We start from the raw sequence: 16,030 nt of genomic DNA on the forward strand, positions 1-16,030 counted from the left end.
GTACCACAATGTTCACTGCTGCTCTATTTACAATAGCCAGGACATGGGAGTAACCTAAGTGTCCATCTACAGATGAATGGATAAAGAAGATGTGGCACATATATACAATGGAATATTACTCAGCCATAAAAAGAAGCGAAATTGAGTTATTTATAGTGAGGTAGATGGACCTAGAGTGTCATACAGAGTGAAGTAAGTCAGAAAGAGAAAAACAAATACCATATATATAGAATCTAAAAGTAAAATAAAATAAAAAGGTTCTGAGGCACCTAGGGGCAGGACAGGAATAAAGACGCAGACGTAAAGAGTGGACTTGAGAACATGGGGAGGGGCAAGTGTAAGCTGGGACGAAGTCAGAGGGTGGCATGGACATATATACACTACCAAATTTAAAATAGATAGCTAGTGGGAAGCAGACGCATAGCACAGGGAGATCAGCTCGGTGCTTTGTGTCCACCTAGAGGGATTGGATAGGGAGGGTGGGAGGGAGACACAAGAGGGAGGAGATATGGGGATATATGTATATGTATAGCTAATTCACTTTGATATAAAGCAGAAACTAACACACCATTGTAAAGCAATTATACTTCAATAAAGATGTTAAAAAAAAAGGGATATGGAAAAAAAAATTAAAAAAGAGGATGAGAGTTGAAAATATCCTACTCACGGGACATCAGAGAAAATTAAACTGTGAATAGGAGACCAAGTGGACAAACCATAAATAAACAAAGGAATTCTCCCAGTTACATGGTGAAAGTAGGAAAGGAACACAGGAAAGGGGACAAGGCAAGTAAAACCCCTGTAAATAAAACCCAGGGGTTGGGAGGAGAGCCAGTTTTATAACAAGTTCTGGAAAAAAAAGATACAGAAATCAATCTGCATAAGGTCAGAGCTATCTGAGACTTGGGATGCAACACAGAAAACTCTAACAGTGGAAAGGAAGCTGTATTACTGGAGAGAAAGTATAGAGAAATAGAATGGAGTTGGGACTCTTTAAAGAAAAGAAAAGCAGGTAAGAAGGAAAACAAGCAAGCTGTTAGTAGAGAAGCCAAGAGAAAAAATGAAATTTGCAAAGAAGCTTTCTTTTCATCCTCTGTGGATTGTTCTGTGCATACCGGGCACCTGGGTCTTTAAGGGCTGTGCTTAAACCATAGTCTGAACTCAAACTCTTGGAGGATTTTATCCAATAACTAAACTCATGATTTGCCTGAGGCAGGAGGTAACTCAACAGGGTTTAAAGAGAAGCCAGTGATAAACTTCACTAACAACAGCAACAACACACTTACCTGTTTAAAATATTTTAGTGAGTACTGATACATGGGATCTATTTCCGAGAGGCTCGCGATAACAAAGAACATAGTAGAGCCTTGAGTGGCCACTGGACGATACTTCTCACGAGCAGTGTTTATCATCTGTTCAGTGGACTCTGCTTCCTTCAGCCTGATTTTAATGGCACCGGAAGTGATCTGAACAAACACAAGAAAACAAGTTCTTAAGGATCTGTTTCCAAAAAATGGTGGGATTTTTGGAACATATCCAGTTAGGTCTAGGAAGGAAAGAAGGAGATGAGGAATTTGTGATTATAATAAGGGGACCCCCAGACAGATGACGGAGTCTCAGGACTCAATGACATTCTTCTGGCCGAGCTGACCTCCCTTCCAGGCGGAGTTAGGGATGGGCAAATGGAAATAGGCAACACAAGGAGCCCAGGAAGAAGTGGAGCAGAACTTCTCTGAGCCTGGAGCCTGGATAACTTCTGACATGGAAACTCTAACACCCAGTTGCTCCCCAGTTTCCTTGTCCTCAAATGATTCTGGGCTCCTGTAATAAAAGGAGGTATGAAGGGAGAAGGGACACCCATGAAACTGCCCACAAGAGGCAGGTGGAGAGAGGCTGGAAGGAAGTGGTACCACATCCCACTCTCGAATAACAAGCAAGTCTAATGTTCTCTCTCTTTTCCTGGCATCTCAGGTGTAGGCAGGGAAACTCAAGGGTAGAAGCTGTCGTTTGTGAAGGGTTGTAAAATGTAAGTAATTTGGAGATGTTTACAAGGTGTGTTGCTGTTCTTTTGGTTTTCTGTCTTTTGGGTTTGTGGTTCTGGGGAGCCTTCTGGCCAGTAGGCTTTCTAAGATACCTTTCTCTGTCTCCCTCAGTCTCTCTGTCTTTCCCTATGGCTGTCTGTCCTTGCTCTCCCCCTCCCCCTCATCTTCTTCAGGTGTGGACATCCCTAGGTTGGGAGATCCTCTGTCTCAAAGAAGTCACAGGGTCTAGGGCACGGACTGTGAACAATCACTATGGGCTCGCTGGTCAGTTTTTGCACTATTGAAGGGGATCATCGGGTTCCTGTCTAGAGCCACACTGCCCACTGGAAATATAATGTGAACCACAAATACAATTCTAACTTTTCTAACTTAAAGTAAAAAGAAACAAGTAAAATGAATTTTTACAGTATATTTAACCCAATATAATCTAATCTATCTTGATATATATCAATATATAATCAACATAAAAATTTATTGAGATACTTATACATTTTGGGGGATTAAGTCTTGGACATCTGGTGTGTATTTTACACTAACAACACATCTCAGTTCAGACTAGCCACATTTCAAGGGCTCAACAGCCACACGTGGCTAGTGGCTAAGTCTATCTAGACTGTCCTCCCCAGCCCACTAATGGGGGTGGGGAGGGACTTGGTGCAGAAGCTGTGCCCCGGAATCAGAGGTTCACATTCTCCCCATGTTGACCCCTTAGGAACCTGAGGAGGCAAGAAAGGGTAGAATTGAGTGAGAAACACCAGTCTCAATACTGGACTCAACTAAAGTCTTTACATCTGAGTAGAAAAAGGGAGGTTGACATGGGAGTAGTTGAATTATGGAGATCTACCCACAAACAATGTTTTATTCCCTGGTGAGCACAGGCCCTGATAATGCGGAACCCAGGGCTAAAGAGAAAGCAAAGTGAACCATTTTCTTCTTTTGGCCAGAGAATATTAGAAGACTATACACCTCAGTTGAGTTTAGTAACTTATAGACATTATGTCCTAGAGACTTGAGGCTTCCACAGTGGTGAGGGAAGATAGACCTAGTTTTAAATGAGGGCTCTGGGAATTTAGGGGAGTATGAACTATAGGCAGGAAGTGGCAGGAAATGCAGCCCAGGAGCAATCAGTCCTGTCTCTACCCTACAGAAAGGACCTCTTCAAGGTAAATCCTTGCAAACAGAAACTAGTTGACAGATAAAGATGGCAGTCACAATACATGTACCTTTACTCCCTACTGAAACCATGACAGAGTTATAGTGAAGGGATTTTTAAAAAACACTGCAAATCCACAAAAATGGGAGGAACGGAAGAGGAAATAGCAGACAGAAGGGTGGTAACAACTTAGCAGACCCAGGAAAATGGGTTTCTGAGCTGGCAAAGGGGAAATCCAAGAACTCATACAATTTGTAAAATAGATTCTTGCTGCATGGAACTTAACAACCTAACAGAAGAGAAAAGACATGTAATTGGATAGCTATGACATAAGGTAAACAGTGACAAGTGCTGTATTAGAGGTGCAGATAAGGTGTCAGGTGTTCCAAGAAGGAAGCCATTCATTCCAGCTGGGAAAACCCAGGGAAGCTTCCAGAAGTGGGGTGACATTAATATGTGTATGTAATTGTGTCGTTCCTTTCAACTTATATCTTGTCCCAGTTCTTTATGTGACATGCTTTGTTTGAAAAATGCAGACAAGAAGAGCAGTTGTTACATTTTATCTACCTTTCCTTCGGTTGGTGAGGGGCCTGCTAGCCAGGCACGTTATTGTGTCTGCCCCTGCAGCTCAGGGGTGGCTACTGCTCTTGCTTTAAAAGACTCTGCAGGTTAGCACAGGGAGATCACCTCCATGCTTTGTGACCACCTAGAGGGGTGGGATAGGGAGGGTGGGAGGGAGATGCAAGAGGGAGGGGATATGGGGACATATGTATACATATAGCTGATTTACTTTGTTATACAACAGAAACTAACACAACATTGTAAAGCAATTATACTCTAGCTGCGGTGAGCAGGGGCTACTCTTCATTGTGGTGCACAGGCTTCTCATTGCAGTGGCTTCTCGTTACAGAGCATGGGCTCTAGGCGTGTAAGCTTCAGTAGTTGTGGCTCGCAGGCTCTAGAGCGCAGGCTCAGTAGTTGTGGCGCACGGGCTTAGCTGCTCCGCGGCACGTGGGATCTTCCCAGACCTGGGCTCGAACCAGTGTCCCCTGCGTTGGCAGGCAGATTCTCAACCACTGTGCCATCAGGGAAGCCCAAATTAACACACTTTCTATAAATAATAAAAATATTTTACTTGCCTTTGAGTCCTGGAGTGTGTCAATAAGTTCTTCATTGTCCAGAATATTTCCCTCAGATGTGAAGAGCATTTTCAGGATTTTCTCTTCGATAGCTTTCAGCTGGGTTTTGTCAGCATTGATCCTCACAATGAGCTCAATCCTTTGTTCTTCCAACTCAGGCTTCTCAAGCCGCACGACATCACTGATGCCAAAGTGATGAGACCTAAATTAGGTCTTTGTCAGGGCCCTGAAGTTTCTTCTATTTTTCTTTTCCTATTTCTCATTGTTCTTATCCTGAATACTACTTAGCTGAATACTAATGCTACCAGCCACATCCTCATGCACAAGGCCCTCTTTTGCTGGGTGTCCCAGTGGCTATTCAAAGCACTATGTATAAGCTCTGATTATTTATCTTGTATTTCAGAGAACTGCACCCCACAGCTCCCATGGCTTCTTCTCATCTTCTCTTAGGAAAACCTGCTCAGTGCTTGATGTCTTCTAGTCATTCAATTTCTGTTTCTAATGGTTGCTTGTGCCAAGCTGAAATGGTGCCTGGAACGTTCTTTCCAACCTGACATGGGAGACTCTGAAATTCCATCACCTCCATGAAGTGATTCTTGGTCACACCTAAAAAAGGTGCTTTACCTCTAGCCTCTCCCATTTAAACATGCGAACTTACGTCTCCCCTCACTTGTTCTTTCATCATTTGCTCCCATCCTCTATTTGCGAGCTAATCTTTTTCTTAGTCAAAATTTCTAAACAAAATATTAGGAAACCTTTGCCCCCCCCACCCCCTTTCTTTTACCTTAACAACTGATCCTCCAGACCTGATTTGGTTACAGTGAAATTGATGATGGTAACTTTGATGCACACCTAGAAGAGAAGCATAGAGTAATCAGTTCAGACGAATAAAGTAGGAACTGCTTTCTTTATTAGAATAGGGCTCATTATTACCCAGCTGGATGTATCCTGGGTCTAATGGTGAACTCACTGCCCCCCCCCCCCACACAGCAAGCAATAAAATCCTAGTCTCACAAAATTATAATGTGATTTTCCCTGCTGCCATGAGTGATAATCTTGTTTCTCAAATGCCACCATTAGAGAATGATGTTTTAAGGAAAGGTGCGCCAGTGAAGGGTTAGAAAGAAGCAGGGATCAAATGCTAGCTGTACCCTTCAGTGTATGAAGGATGTGGGACAAGCCAGTCCATTCTGAGCTTCAGGTCCTGATCCTTAAAAATTGGAAAAATAGGAAAAATGCATAGGGTATTTGTGAGGACTAAATATGCTAATAAAAATCACTTAGTTATAGCGACTTTCACTTAGTTTGTCTTTGTTAAAAAGATGATCTTATTAATAATACATAGAGCTTTACATACTTTGTCTCATCATACTATTTTTATGAAAAAATGTTACTATAATATTCTGATGTTATTGAATAAGTCAACAGCAAAAATCACAAATATAATAAGAGTGTTTGAATGTCATATATTTTATACACACTATTCTTTTCTTAAATTATTTATTTATTTGGCTGTGTTGGGTCTTAGTTGTGGCATGTGGGACATTTGTCCCAGCATGCGGAATCTTTCGTTGTGGCACGTGGACTCCAGAGCGCGCAGGCTCGGTAGTTGTGGTGTAGGCTTAGTTTTTCCCACGGCATGTGGGATCTTAGTTCCCCAACCAGGGATCGAACCTGCATCCCCTGCATTGGAAGGCAGATTCTTAACCACTGGACCGCCAGGGAAGTCCGTATACACATTATTCTTTAAAATTTTTATTTTATTTTATTGAGGTATAGTTGATTTACAATGTTGTGTTAGTTTCTGCTGTACAGCAAAGTGATTCAGTTATACATATACATACTTTTAAAATATTCTTTACCATTATGGTTTATCACAGGATATTGAATATAGTTCCCTGTGCTATACAGTAGGACCTTGTTTTTTATCTACACACATTATTCTTATTTAATCTTCATAAACAAATCCTTGAAGTGGCCTTTGTCTCCACTTTATAGTTGATTGACTCGAGGATCCAAGAAATGGAATAATTTACCTGCAGTCACAGAGCTGGGATTGGGGAGGTGTGTGATGTTCCCTCTCAAAAGTTAAATAAAGTGAGAAATCAAAGGCTGTGAGTCAGCACACGGGTCACTTTTCTCAACTCTAAAAGGGAACTTGGGATATGAGCTCTGGCAGCAGCTGTGTAATTAAACTGCTTGAGGTCGACAAGGAAAACCCTGACCTAGGCTTTTAATATCAGTAGCATTTCCCTCATTTTATGCAAGAAATGTGTGTCAATTTCATTCAACCAGAACACATCTAGGGAAGACAGACAGCTATGAGGAATTCAGTAACTAAAATGAAATGACACTCTTTGGAATGCTGTATCCCAAGATGATTTTTAGTGGAGGATGGAGGACTGAAGTTCTGATTGAAGTCCCTTTCCTCACTGCTTGGGCCCCATTAGAGAACGGGAGGCCCGCGGGGCAGGGAGGACCCCGCAGAGTGAGTGGCTGTGCCTGGACCAGAGTCTGCAGCGGGCTTTGCTGGGGTAGAGCTGCCCCTCTGTGCTCCCTGCGGGAAGGGAGAAAGGGGTCCCCGCTGTCTTCATTTCTGTTACAACTGCCTTGGGCTCTGCAGCACAAGAGTAGGGCTTCTTCTGGATCTTACTGTGGTTCAGACACCTGTGTATGGATGTGGGCTTCACACAGCTCCCTTCAAATAGTCTGAGAGCATGAGGAAGGGGAAGGGACAAGATGCCCCTTCCCCAGAACTCTAAGTACAGACACTGGACGTTAGAATCATGATTCTCCAATGTTGGTGGTCACCAGAATTCTTAAGCAGGCTGTCTGCTAGGCACCTGCACACTTAGACACTGACAGGTACCCCCTCCCCCAGAGGCTCTCTTAGGCTCTGATTCATTTCTCAGAGGGGAAATAAGAGGAGACAAATGGCCTTGTTCTGAGGAGAGAGAAGAATGATTAGAAGGGAGTGGTGTCCCGTGTCCCGAGGAGCGGCTGGCGACCTGGGAGAACAAGGCATGAGCCGAAAAGGAGCACAGGGGAGTGAGACAGGGCGGGACCTGGGGGCCAAGCGGGGAGGGGTTTGAGTTCCAACCGGAAGGTGAGCCGAAGGGTGACTGGAATCAGGGTCAGGACTCAGAAGAGAAGCGAGTGGAGGATGGTGGGAGGAGGGGTGTGGCAGAGGGGAAGAGGTGGGAGACCCATCACACCATTAAAACCCTCTCAGGCCGGCAGCTCGTACCTCAGGCAGGTAGTGAGGGTTTGGCAATTTGGTCGTCATATAGAACCTGAAGTTTTTATCGTAATCAATGTCCGAGTCTCCAAGGCGAATGAGCACTCGTCCACCACTGATGAAAGTCTGTTTCAAAAGGACGGGTTCCAGAGCTGGATCCAGGATCTCTCTAAGCTTAAACATTAAAACAAAAATATAAAAAACAAGTCATTAAATGGATGGCAGCAACTTTTCCAAATTTCTTGGGCCTTAGACTTTACTCTGAATGGGCAATTTTTCTGTGACCTTATGGATATTTCTTAAACTCCTCTTACTACCTCTAACAGTGTACATTTTCCAGGGATTGTTTCATCGATACTCTAAAGAGATAAGAGCATAGGAAGGACATATATTTATTTGGACTAAACTTACACACGATTCGGCCCCAAGAGAAAGCAGCTAAGAAAGAAGAGCCCACAGGGTGGTCCTTGAACAGACCCCAGACAAAGGAAGCTCTGTTCACCTTCACGGTTTTTCTAAGTCAGGAGCTGCAGTCTCCAGCTTGCAGGCCTAGCTGGTCCTCTGGGGCCTGTTTTTGTATAGCTCTTGAGCTAAGAATGTTTTTTACCTTTTCAAAGGGTTGTCAAACAAAGCCCCCAAACTAAACAAGACAAAGAAGAATATTTGTTCAGAGAATATTTGTACAGAGACTGTATGTGAACTGAAAAACCTAAAATATCTGGCTCTTTATAGAAGTTTGTGGATCTCTATTCTACATGACAGCAATTTTTTTCCCCCCAAAGCAAATCTGATTTTTGGTAAGAACCTGGGCATGCACACATTGCCAACAGACCCCATGACGAACATCTTTGTACAGCATGTATGTGAGGGGGGCCCTGTCAAAATTTGATGTAATCAATAATTCACAAATCCATTTCATATTGTGATATGGTACCCAAGCATGCAAATTCTTAAAACAAAAGTCTATGAGATAAGGTTTTTCCTTACTATCCACGATACAATTTTGTGCTTTTTAAAGTCTATTCTACGACACATCCCGTGTGGAAGAAGTAGACTAAGCTCTACCTGAGGATTACGTGGCTACGTGTTCAACACTCTGTCTCCATTTCCTCTGATAATATGTTTTCAAGTATTTCTTTATTTTTGTTAACATTTAAAAATCTGTATGGCATGACAACTACTTAAGGGGAAGATAAGATTTCTTTCTACTAAGTGAGATACTGTGATACTTTAGGCACTAAAACAGAGCTAGTTTTTCTTTTCTAGTTTCATTTGGTAGTGTATATAAGCCCATGCCACTCTCTCACTTTGTCCCAGCTTACCCTTCCCCCTCCCCATATCCTCAAGTCCATTCTCTAGTAGGTCTGCGTCTTTATTCCCCTCTTGCCCCTAGGTTCTTCATGACCATTTTTTTTTTTTTAGATTCCATGTATATGTGTTAGCATACGGTATTTGTTTTTCTCTTTCTGACTTCCTTCACTCCGTATGACAGACTCTAGGTCCATCCACCTCACTACAAATAACTCAGTTTCGTTTCTTTTTATGGCTGCGTAATATTCCATTGTATATATGTGCCACATCTTTATCCATTCATCTGTTGATGGACACTTAGGTTGCTTCCATGTCTTGGCTATTGTAAATAGAGCTGCAATGAACATTGTGGTACATGACTCTTTTTGAATTATGGTTTTCTCAGGGTATATGCCCAGTAACTCTTCCAAAATATAGCAGAGGGAGGTACACTCCCAAACTCATTCTACGAGGCCACCATTGCCCTGATACCAAAACCAGACAAAGATGTCACAAAGAAAGAAAACTACAGGCCAATATCACTGATGAACATAGATGCAAAAATCCTCAACAAAATACTAGCAAACAGAATCCAATAGCACATTAAAAGGATCATACACCATGATCAAGTGAGGTTTATCCCAGGAATCCAAGGGTTCTTCAATATATGCAAATCAATCAACGTGATACACTATATTAACAAATTGAAGGAGAAAAACCATATGATCATCTCAATAGATGCAGAGAATTCAACACCCATTTATGATAAAAACCCTGCAGAAAGTAGCCATACAGGGAACTTACCTCAACATAATAAAGGCCATATATGACAAACCCACAGCCAACATCGTTCTCAATGGTGAAAAACTGAAACCATTTCCACTAAGATCAAGAAAAAGACAAGGTTGCCCACTCTCAGCACTCTTATTCAACATAGTTTTGGAAGTTTTAGCCACAGAAATCAGAGAAGAAAAAGAAATAAAAGGAATCCAAATCGGAAAATAAGAAGTAAAGCTGTCACTGTTTGCAGATGACATGATACTATACATAGAGAATCCTAAAGATGCTACCAGAAAACTACTAGAGCTAATCAATGAATCTGGTAGAGTAGCAGGATACAAAATTAATGCACAGAAATCTCTTGCATTCCTATACACTAATGATGAAAAATCTGAAAGTGAAATTAAGAAAATACTCCCATTTACCATTGCAACAAAAAGAATAAAATATCTAGGAATAAACCTACCTAAGGAGACAAAAGACCTGTATGAAATGTAGTGCTTAAGTCACATTCTGCTTTACAAGTTGTTACAAATACAGGTGAATTAAAAACAAACAAGCAGAAGTCTATTCTATTTCATTAAAAAATGCTGAATGAGGTCGATTAACTCGATTTCACACCCATGAATGGGTGGAGACAAAGTCTGAAAATACCACCCCACAAATGTAGAAAGCAGCTAGGTGTACAACCCGAATGACACCAAGTCACAGAAAGCAGGAAAGTGTCCTCTTTCAGTCCCCTTTCAGTCAGAGTGTCCTCTTTCTGGCCCCGCTCTAACCAGGGCCCTACTCCCCACTCCCAAGAGCACGCTGCTACAGCTAAGAGGCTCTGCTCTCCAGGGGTAGAATGTCACAGAAAGTCTTTTGTCCATTGCCGTGAGAAAAGAAATTCCCTCAGGACCTCCTGTGTCACGACGTAAACTGGGGTTTAAGAATCCAGTTAGGGGACTTCCCTGGTGGCACAGCGGCTTAGAATCCGCCTTCCAATGCAGGGGATGCAGGTTCGATCCCTGGCCAGGGAACTAAGACCCCACACACTGTGGGGCAACTAAGCCTGCGTGCTCTAGAGCCCGTGCGCCACAACTAGAGAAAAGCCTGAGCACCACAATGAAGATCTTGGGTGCTGCAAATAAGACCCGATGCAGCCAAATAAATAAATGGTCCACATTAGAAAAAAAAAAAAAAAAGAAACTAGTTTGGGGCTAACATAACTGGGCCGAGGATTTTTGGAGACCTCACTCTGTCCTGTAACTTCAGGGTTTGAATGGGGGCCTGGGACGCATTACAGAACTTTGCCCATTTTGGTCAAGGCCACAAGCCACACATGGAAGCTTCCTGTGCTTTTTTGTAGCTTGAGCTGGGAGCATGGTAACTTGCTGTGGATTTTCTAGATGGTCAAGGCTGCTCAGATGGTATACTTAACCTTTCTGTGCCTCAGTTTCCTCATCACACCTTGTAAGGTTGCAGTGTGAATTAAAGAGTTAATATACATTAAATACCAACAACAGAGTCTGGCATGCAGTGAGCACTCAGTGAGTGGTAGCTGTTGCTAATATTACTGATTATTCTAGGCACCATGCCAGGGCTGCAGCTAAGCTGCCCCAGGTCCGCAGTCTTTTCTGGGCTTCTCGCCATTCTGTTGCAGCAAAGATCCTTCTAGACACGGTTACACTGAGGCTCAGCTCACAGTGTTCAATTACTCATCCTTCTCATAAAATAGAATGGGAAATTAGGGAAATAAACCATAATTATTACCCAGTTTCTTTTGTGCCCAAGGCCATTGTAAATGCTGTCCCCTTTGCCTGGAAAGCCCATCTCTCTGAGCTCCTCCCATGGCGAGCTCATCACGTAGGTCACAGCTTAAATGTTACCACCTGTAGCCATGCATCTACTTTAGCTCCCCACACCCCTTTATAGGCTATGTCAGCACTGGGCTTGTCCCTTCAAAGCCCCTACTGCAAGTTCTCTTCCTCCCTTTCTGTCTCATTTCCTCTCTCTTTTCTCTGGTTATTATCTCTGTCCCCAACTAGATCGTAAACTACTAAGGGCAAGAACCGCATCTGTACTGTTTGCCATTAATTCTCAAACCATGTGTGTTGAATGAATGAACAGTTTCAAAAACATCACTCTTGGAGTGACTCTGAGGAAATAAAGCATGTAGACTCAACAAACATCAATTTTTTTAAAATAAAAGTTTATATCATACCCCTTAATCTAATTCTGACTTTACGTCTAAGTGGAAAATAATGTTTATGCCCTTTGGGGTGTTTTACTGGCTTCACATCACTGGTGCGAGGAGATACTCCCTGATGACACTGCTGCTTTGAGTTTTCGGGGCCGCTAACGATCAAGAGCCACACGAGGCCTGAGAATCAGCAGTGTTAGAAAACAGAGCCCATCCCACTTAACACCAAAGGCATATCTTCCAAATATTCGATCAATCACAGACTGCTCCCCATGCGAGAGTGTATTGTTTAAGGAGAAAAGCAATTGGTTTGACCAGCTAGAAAAGTGCACTGACTGGGGTCTTTAGTGTGAGGCAGACATGGCCTGTATAGGATTCCAGATGCGATCTGAAGGTTGGAAACTAAGAAAAGAAAAGTAAAAAGCAAACCTCTTCCAGTAAGACGGGTAAACCAAGTCGGATTGAATTTTCCAGTGTGCGTAAGAAATTACTATCCGTGAGTTTAATGACCTTTAAATCATTTTTGCTTTCTTTGTTTCTTATCCAACGGTTTGCCTGTATGAGAAAGCACAAAGCAGGATGTTTACTTTCGAGTTTGTAAAAAAAGTGGAAGTTTTTAAACTTTAGAAATTTTGTTCAATCTAGAAACAAGTTTGAAAGATAAGAAAAAAAATATACCACTCCCACTGCAAATAAAAATACCTTTTAAATCTAACGTTTGGGATTCTTGCTTTTGTTCAAATTTGGGTCAAATGAAGAAAAGACCCATCTAGGAAAAAAGCTCACACTTAAGGTGTTCAAGCTTGTCTCCCTTGCTTTCAAATGGATTCCTTTTTCTAAACCCCATTTAGAACAATTGATCCATGGACTTAAGTTCAGATAATGGGATTCTGTATATTCCAGGCAGGCTTGCCCTAAAATTCATCACACCTTGACTTCATTCTCACTCCTTAGACCTCTTAGGAACAAAGAACAGGGACAGGAATGAATTTCTCCTCCCACAGAAAACAAATAGTCAACCTCCTAAACAAACCCAATCAATATCAAGTGTGCAGACCCCTACGTTCATGGCAGCACTTCTCACAATAGCCAAGGCATGGAAACAACCTAAATGTCCATTGACAGATGAATGGATAAAGAAGATGTGGTACATATATATGATGGAATATTACTCAGCCACAAAAAAGAGCAAAATAATGTCATTTGAAGCAACATGTATGGACCTAGAGATTATCATACTAAGTGAAGTAAGTCAGAAAGAGAAAGACAAATACTATATGATATCACTTATATGTGGAATATAAAATATGACACAAATGAACTTATCTATGAAACAGAAACAGACTTGTGGTTGCCAAGGGGGAGGAGAGGTGGGGGAAGGAAGGACTGGGAGTTTGGGATTAGCAGATGCAAACTATTATATATAGAATGGATAAGCAACAAGGTCCTACTGTATAGCACAAGGAATTATATTCAATATCCTGTGATAAACCATAATGGAAATGAATATGAAAAAGAATGTATATATATGTGTGTATACACACACACACACACACACACACACATATATGGATAACTGAATCACTTTGCTGTACAGCAGAAATTAACACAGCACTGTAAATCAACTACACTTCAATAAAAATATTTTTAAAAAATCAAGTGTTTAGAGCACTTGGACTCCTCTCTTTTTACTTTCTACCTCCACAAAATGAGGGACGTGGACTAGAAGACAGCTCAACTCCCTTCTAGGTCTAAATGTCCAAGATTCTTACAAGTACGTTAAAGTCCACTTTTAGAATTTGTAATAGTGCAATATTAAGCAGAGTTAATAGGCTGCTCTTTATCTGAAGCGCTGGTTACACACCTGATCTTGGGGATCAATCATCAAAGGCCACCGTCTCCCTTGAGTGACCAGAATGCCATTTTCCGTTGATATCAGGTCACGGGGCAGCCCATCTGTGTTCCACTGCCGTATTTCGTAGGGATCGCCAAGAGTGTTAATGAGACTGAAGGCAGGATTGATTGGGATCTCTAGAGACTGACAGTCCTGGATCCAACACTCTATAAGCTGTAGAAGGAGAAAAGCTTGTATAGAGTCAGGAATACTCAGTAAATGAAGATACACACAACAAGTCCTACTTAGGCAGGAGATAGATGGGTCCCGGGGGCAAATGGTTTGAGTTTGTTCCTGTGGACCGATACTCTCAGATGGGAATGACAGGACAGTTGAGAGAGGAGGCTGGGCCCTGCCCAGATAGAAGATACATATTCCTCATTCTTGAAGTCAGGAGACCTCCCCGACTACACATGCACAGAAAGGCTCCTTGGAGGTCAAAAGGGGAGTGAGGTCAACTAATGCTCACTTACCCATAGGCCTCTTCGGTAGAATTCATCTTGGCTAAGAGATGTGGACGCACACATGGGAAATCCTGAGCTATACCAATACATATTTTGAACCAGGCAACTCAAAATGATTGGCCAAAGGAAACCCGGAAGAAATGCCCCATAAAAGTGATTCAAACTGCCATGAGGGCGCAACTCTCCCTGAGCCTGCCCGTGTGTCTATCCACATGTACTGTACTCTATTTTCCTCCTAGTAAATTACTTGTTTCACTACTTTCTGTCTTTGTGGGAATTCTTTTTCTGCAAAGCCATAGTGTCAGGACCTTGTCACTGGCCACTGGTCTAGGGGCAAGGATTCAGTGCTCTTACCACCGCGACCCGACCTCAATCGCTGGCCAGGAACGGAAACCCTGCTTCAAGCCGCTGCAGGCCGAGGCCACCCGAGATCACTACCAGACTCCACAGGCATCCTGGCATCAGAGCACAGGACACAAGAAGTGGACTAATAAGAGATCTGGCGGCTAGAACTACGCCGTTAACCAGCTGTGGCTTTGGGCATGTCCCACGCCCTGTCTGGACCTCAGTTTTCTCGTGTAGAAAAGAAAGGGGTTGTCACAGTAGCCTTCACCCACGGGTGTAGGTGGGAGAGTCTGGCAGCATGTGGAGAAGTTGGGAGTTATCACAATGACCAAGGGGGCTACTGGCAATTAGTAAATCGAGCAGAGGGGTGTTAGCATGTCACCTCCTTCAACGAGTGGCACAGTCATGCACACTAGGGAACTGTCTGTCCCCCAAGAGCACCCCTGGCCCCACTGCCCGCTTGGCATCAGATGATCCCTGAGCTCCTATAGAATCTGTATGAGTCCTATACCAACCAGGTTTTATTTCTCAAGGACAGGGATAAACATTTTTAGGAAGGCATTTCATAAAAGTGGTTTGCAAATATCTCCAAATAATTCAGTTTCCTGCTCTTTCCCATCGTTGAGCCCTTTGTAGCAGGCCCTCACCAATTCAGAACACTTCATCCTCGTTCAATCCTAAGTCGGGAAGACTCCCTGTCTCTTTTTCTTCCTCAGGTTCCTGTGTAAGCAAGCGATGAGTAACTTTCTAAGGCGGGAGAGGAAAAGGGGGATTGTGTTAAGGAAAGCCTAGGGGTAACCATCACTGACTTGGGGGCAGTGGAATGAATACCTAAGGTTCATGGAGAACCTCCCTCTACACTTGGAAAAATGACACACACACACCCCGCCTCCCTCAGTTTCAGCTGCTTCTCACCCCTCCTCACAGAAAGCACGTTTACCCACCGATTGCCTGTACTGGGCTGTGAAGGCCCCATGATAGGCCACGCAAGCTGCTGCTATGAACACATTCCCGATGATGTTCGATATCTCCTCGTTGAATTTCTCGATGCTTTCTTCCCATCGGATTTGCTCGTCTCCTAATGCGGCCGTCAGCTTTCCAGCACGTACCAGACGTGCTTTGGTCAGGGCCATCGTCTTTGCTAGAAAATTTAAAGAAAACCGGGTTATGTTATTCAATATTTGCCTACAGTACAAGAAGTTTGTTCATCTGCTTCTGCTGATAGCAGAATGAGCATGACTTAGCTAATGACGTCAGTACATCTCTGGGAAACCTCACACCAATTCAGCACTAGTACCCATTTCAGAGCCAAGTCCAAGTTTGCCTCTTCCATGCTGAGAGTTCCTTTTTGATACTCCTTTACTCTGGCTGAAGATAGCGCTCTCTTTCTGCCCATGTGGTATTTATTTTCTGGATCAAATTCATGTGCTGCTCTGTGTTATAATGTAACATTCCCCCCCAAAGCCTTATTCAGATATAGGAGTTGAATATATACAATAT

General features: G+C 42.8%; 1 protein-coding gene across 1 annotated transcript in view; it reads right to left on the minus strand.

Moving 5' to 3' along the window:
• Nucleotides 1-16,030, minus strand: part of DNAH6 (dynein axonemal heavy chain 6) — a 289,189-nt gene that overhangs the window by 78,083 nt on the left and 195,076 nt on the right. The window contains exons 53-59 of the mRNA XM_060027729.1: nucleotides 15,475-15,671; nucleotides 13,692-13,895; nucleotides 12,257-12,382; nucleotides 7,582-7,746; nucleotides 5,119-5,186; nucleotides 4,335-4,515; nucleotides 1,287-1,466 (exon numbers count right to left, since the gene is read on the minus strand). Of these exons, the coding sequence (XP_059883712.1) occupies nucleotides 1,287-1,466; nucleotides 4,335-4,515; nucleotides 5,119-5,186; nucleotides 7,582-7,746; nucleotides 12,257-12,382; nucleotides 13,692-13,895; nucleotides 15,475-15,671 (1,121 nt within the window). The remainder of the gene's footprint in view (nucleotides 1-1,286; nucleotides 1,467-4,334; nucleotides 4,516-5,118; nucleotides 5,187-7,581; nucleotides 7,747-12,256; nucleotides 12,383-13,691; nucleotides 13,896-15,474; nucleotides 15,672-16,030) is intronic.

This window comes from Delphinus delphis, chromosome 12, assembly GCF_949987515.2.
Source record: "Delphinus delphis chromosome 12, mDelDel1.2, whole genome shotgun sequence".
In the NCBI taxonomy this organism is placed as follows: Eukaryota; Metazoa; Chordata; class Mammalia; order Artiodactyla; family Delphinidae; genus Delphinus; species Delphinus delphis.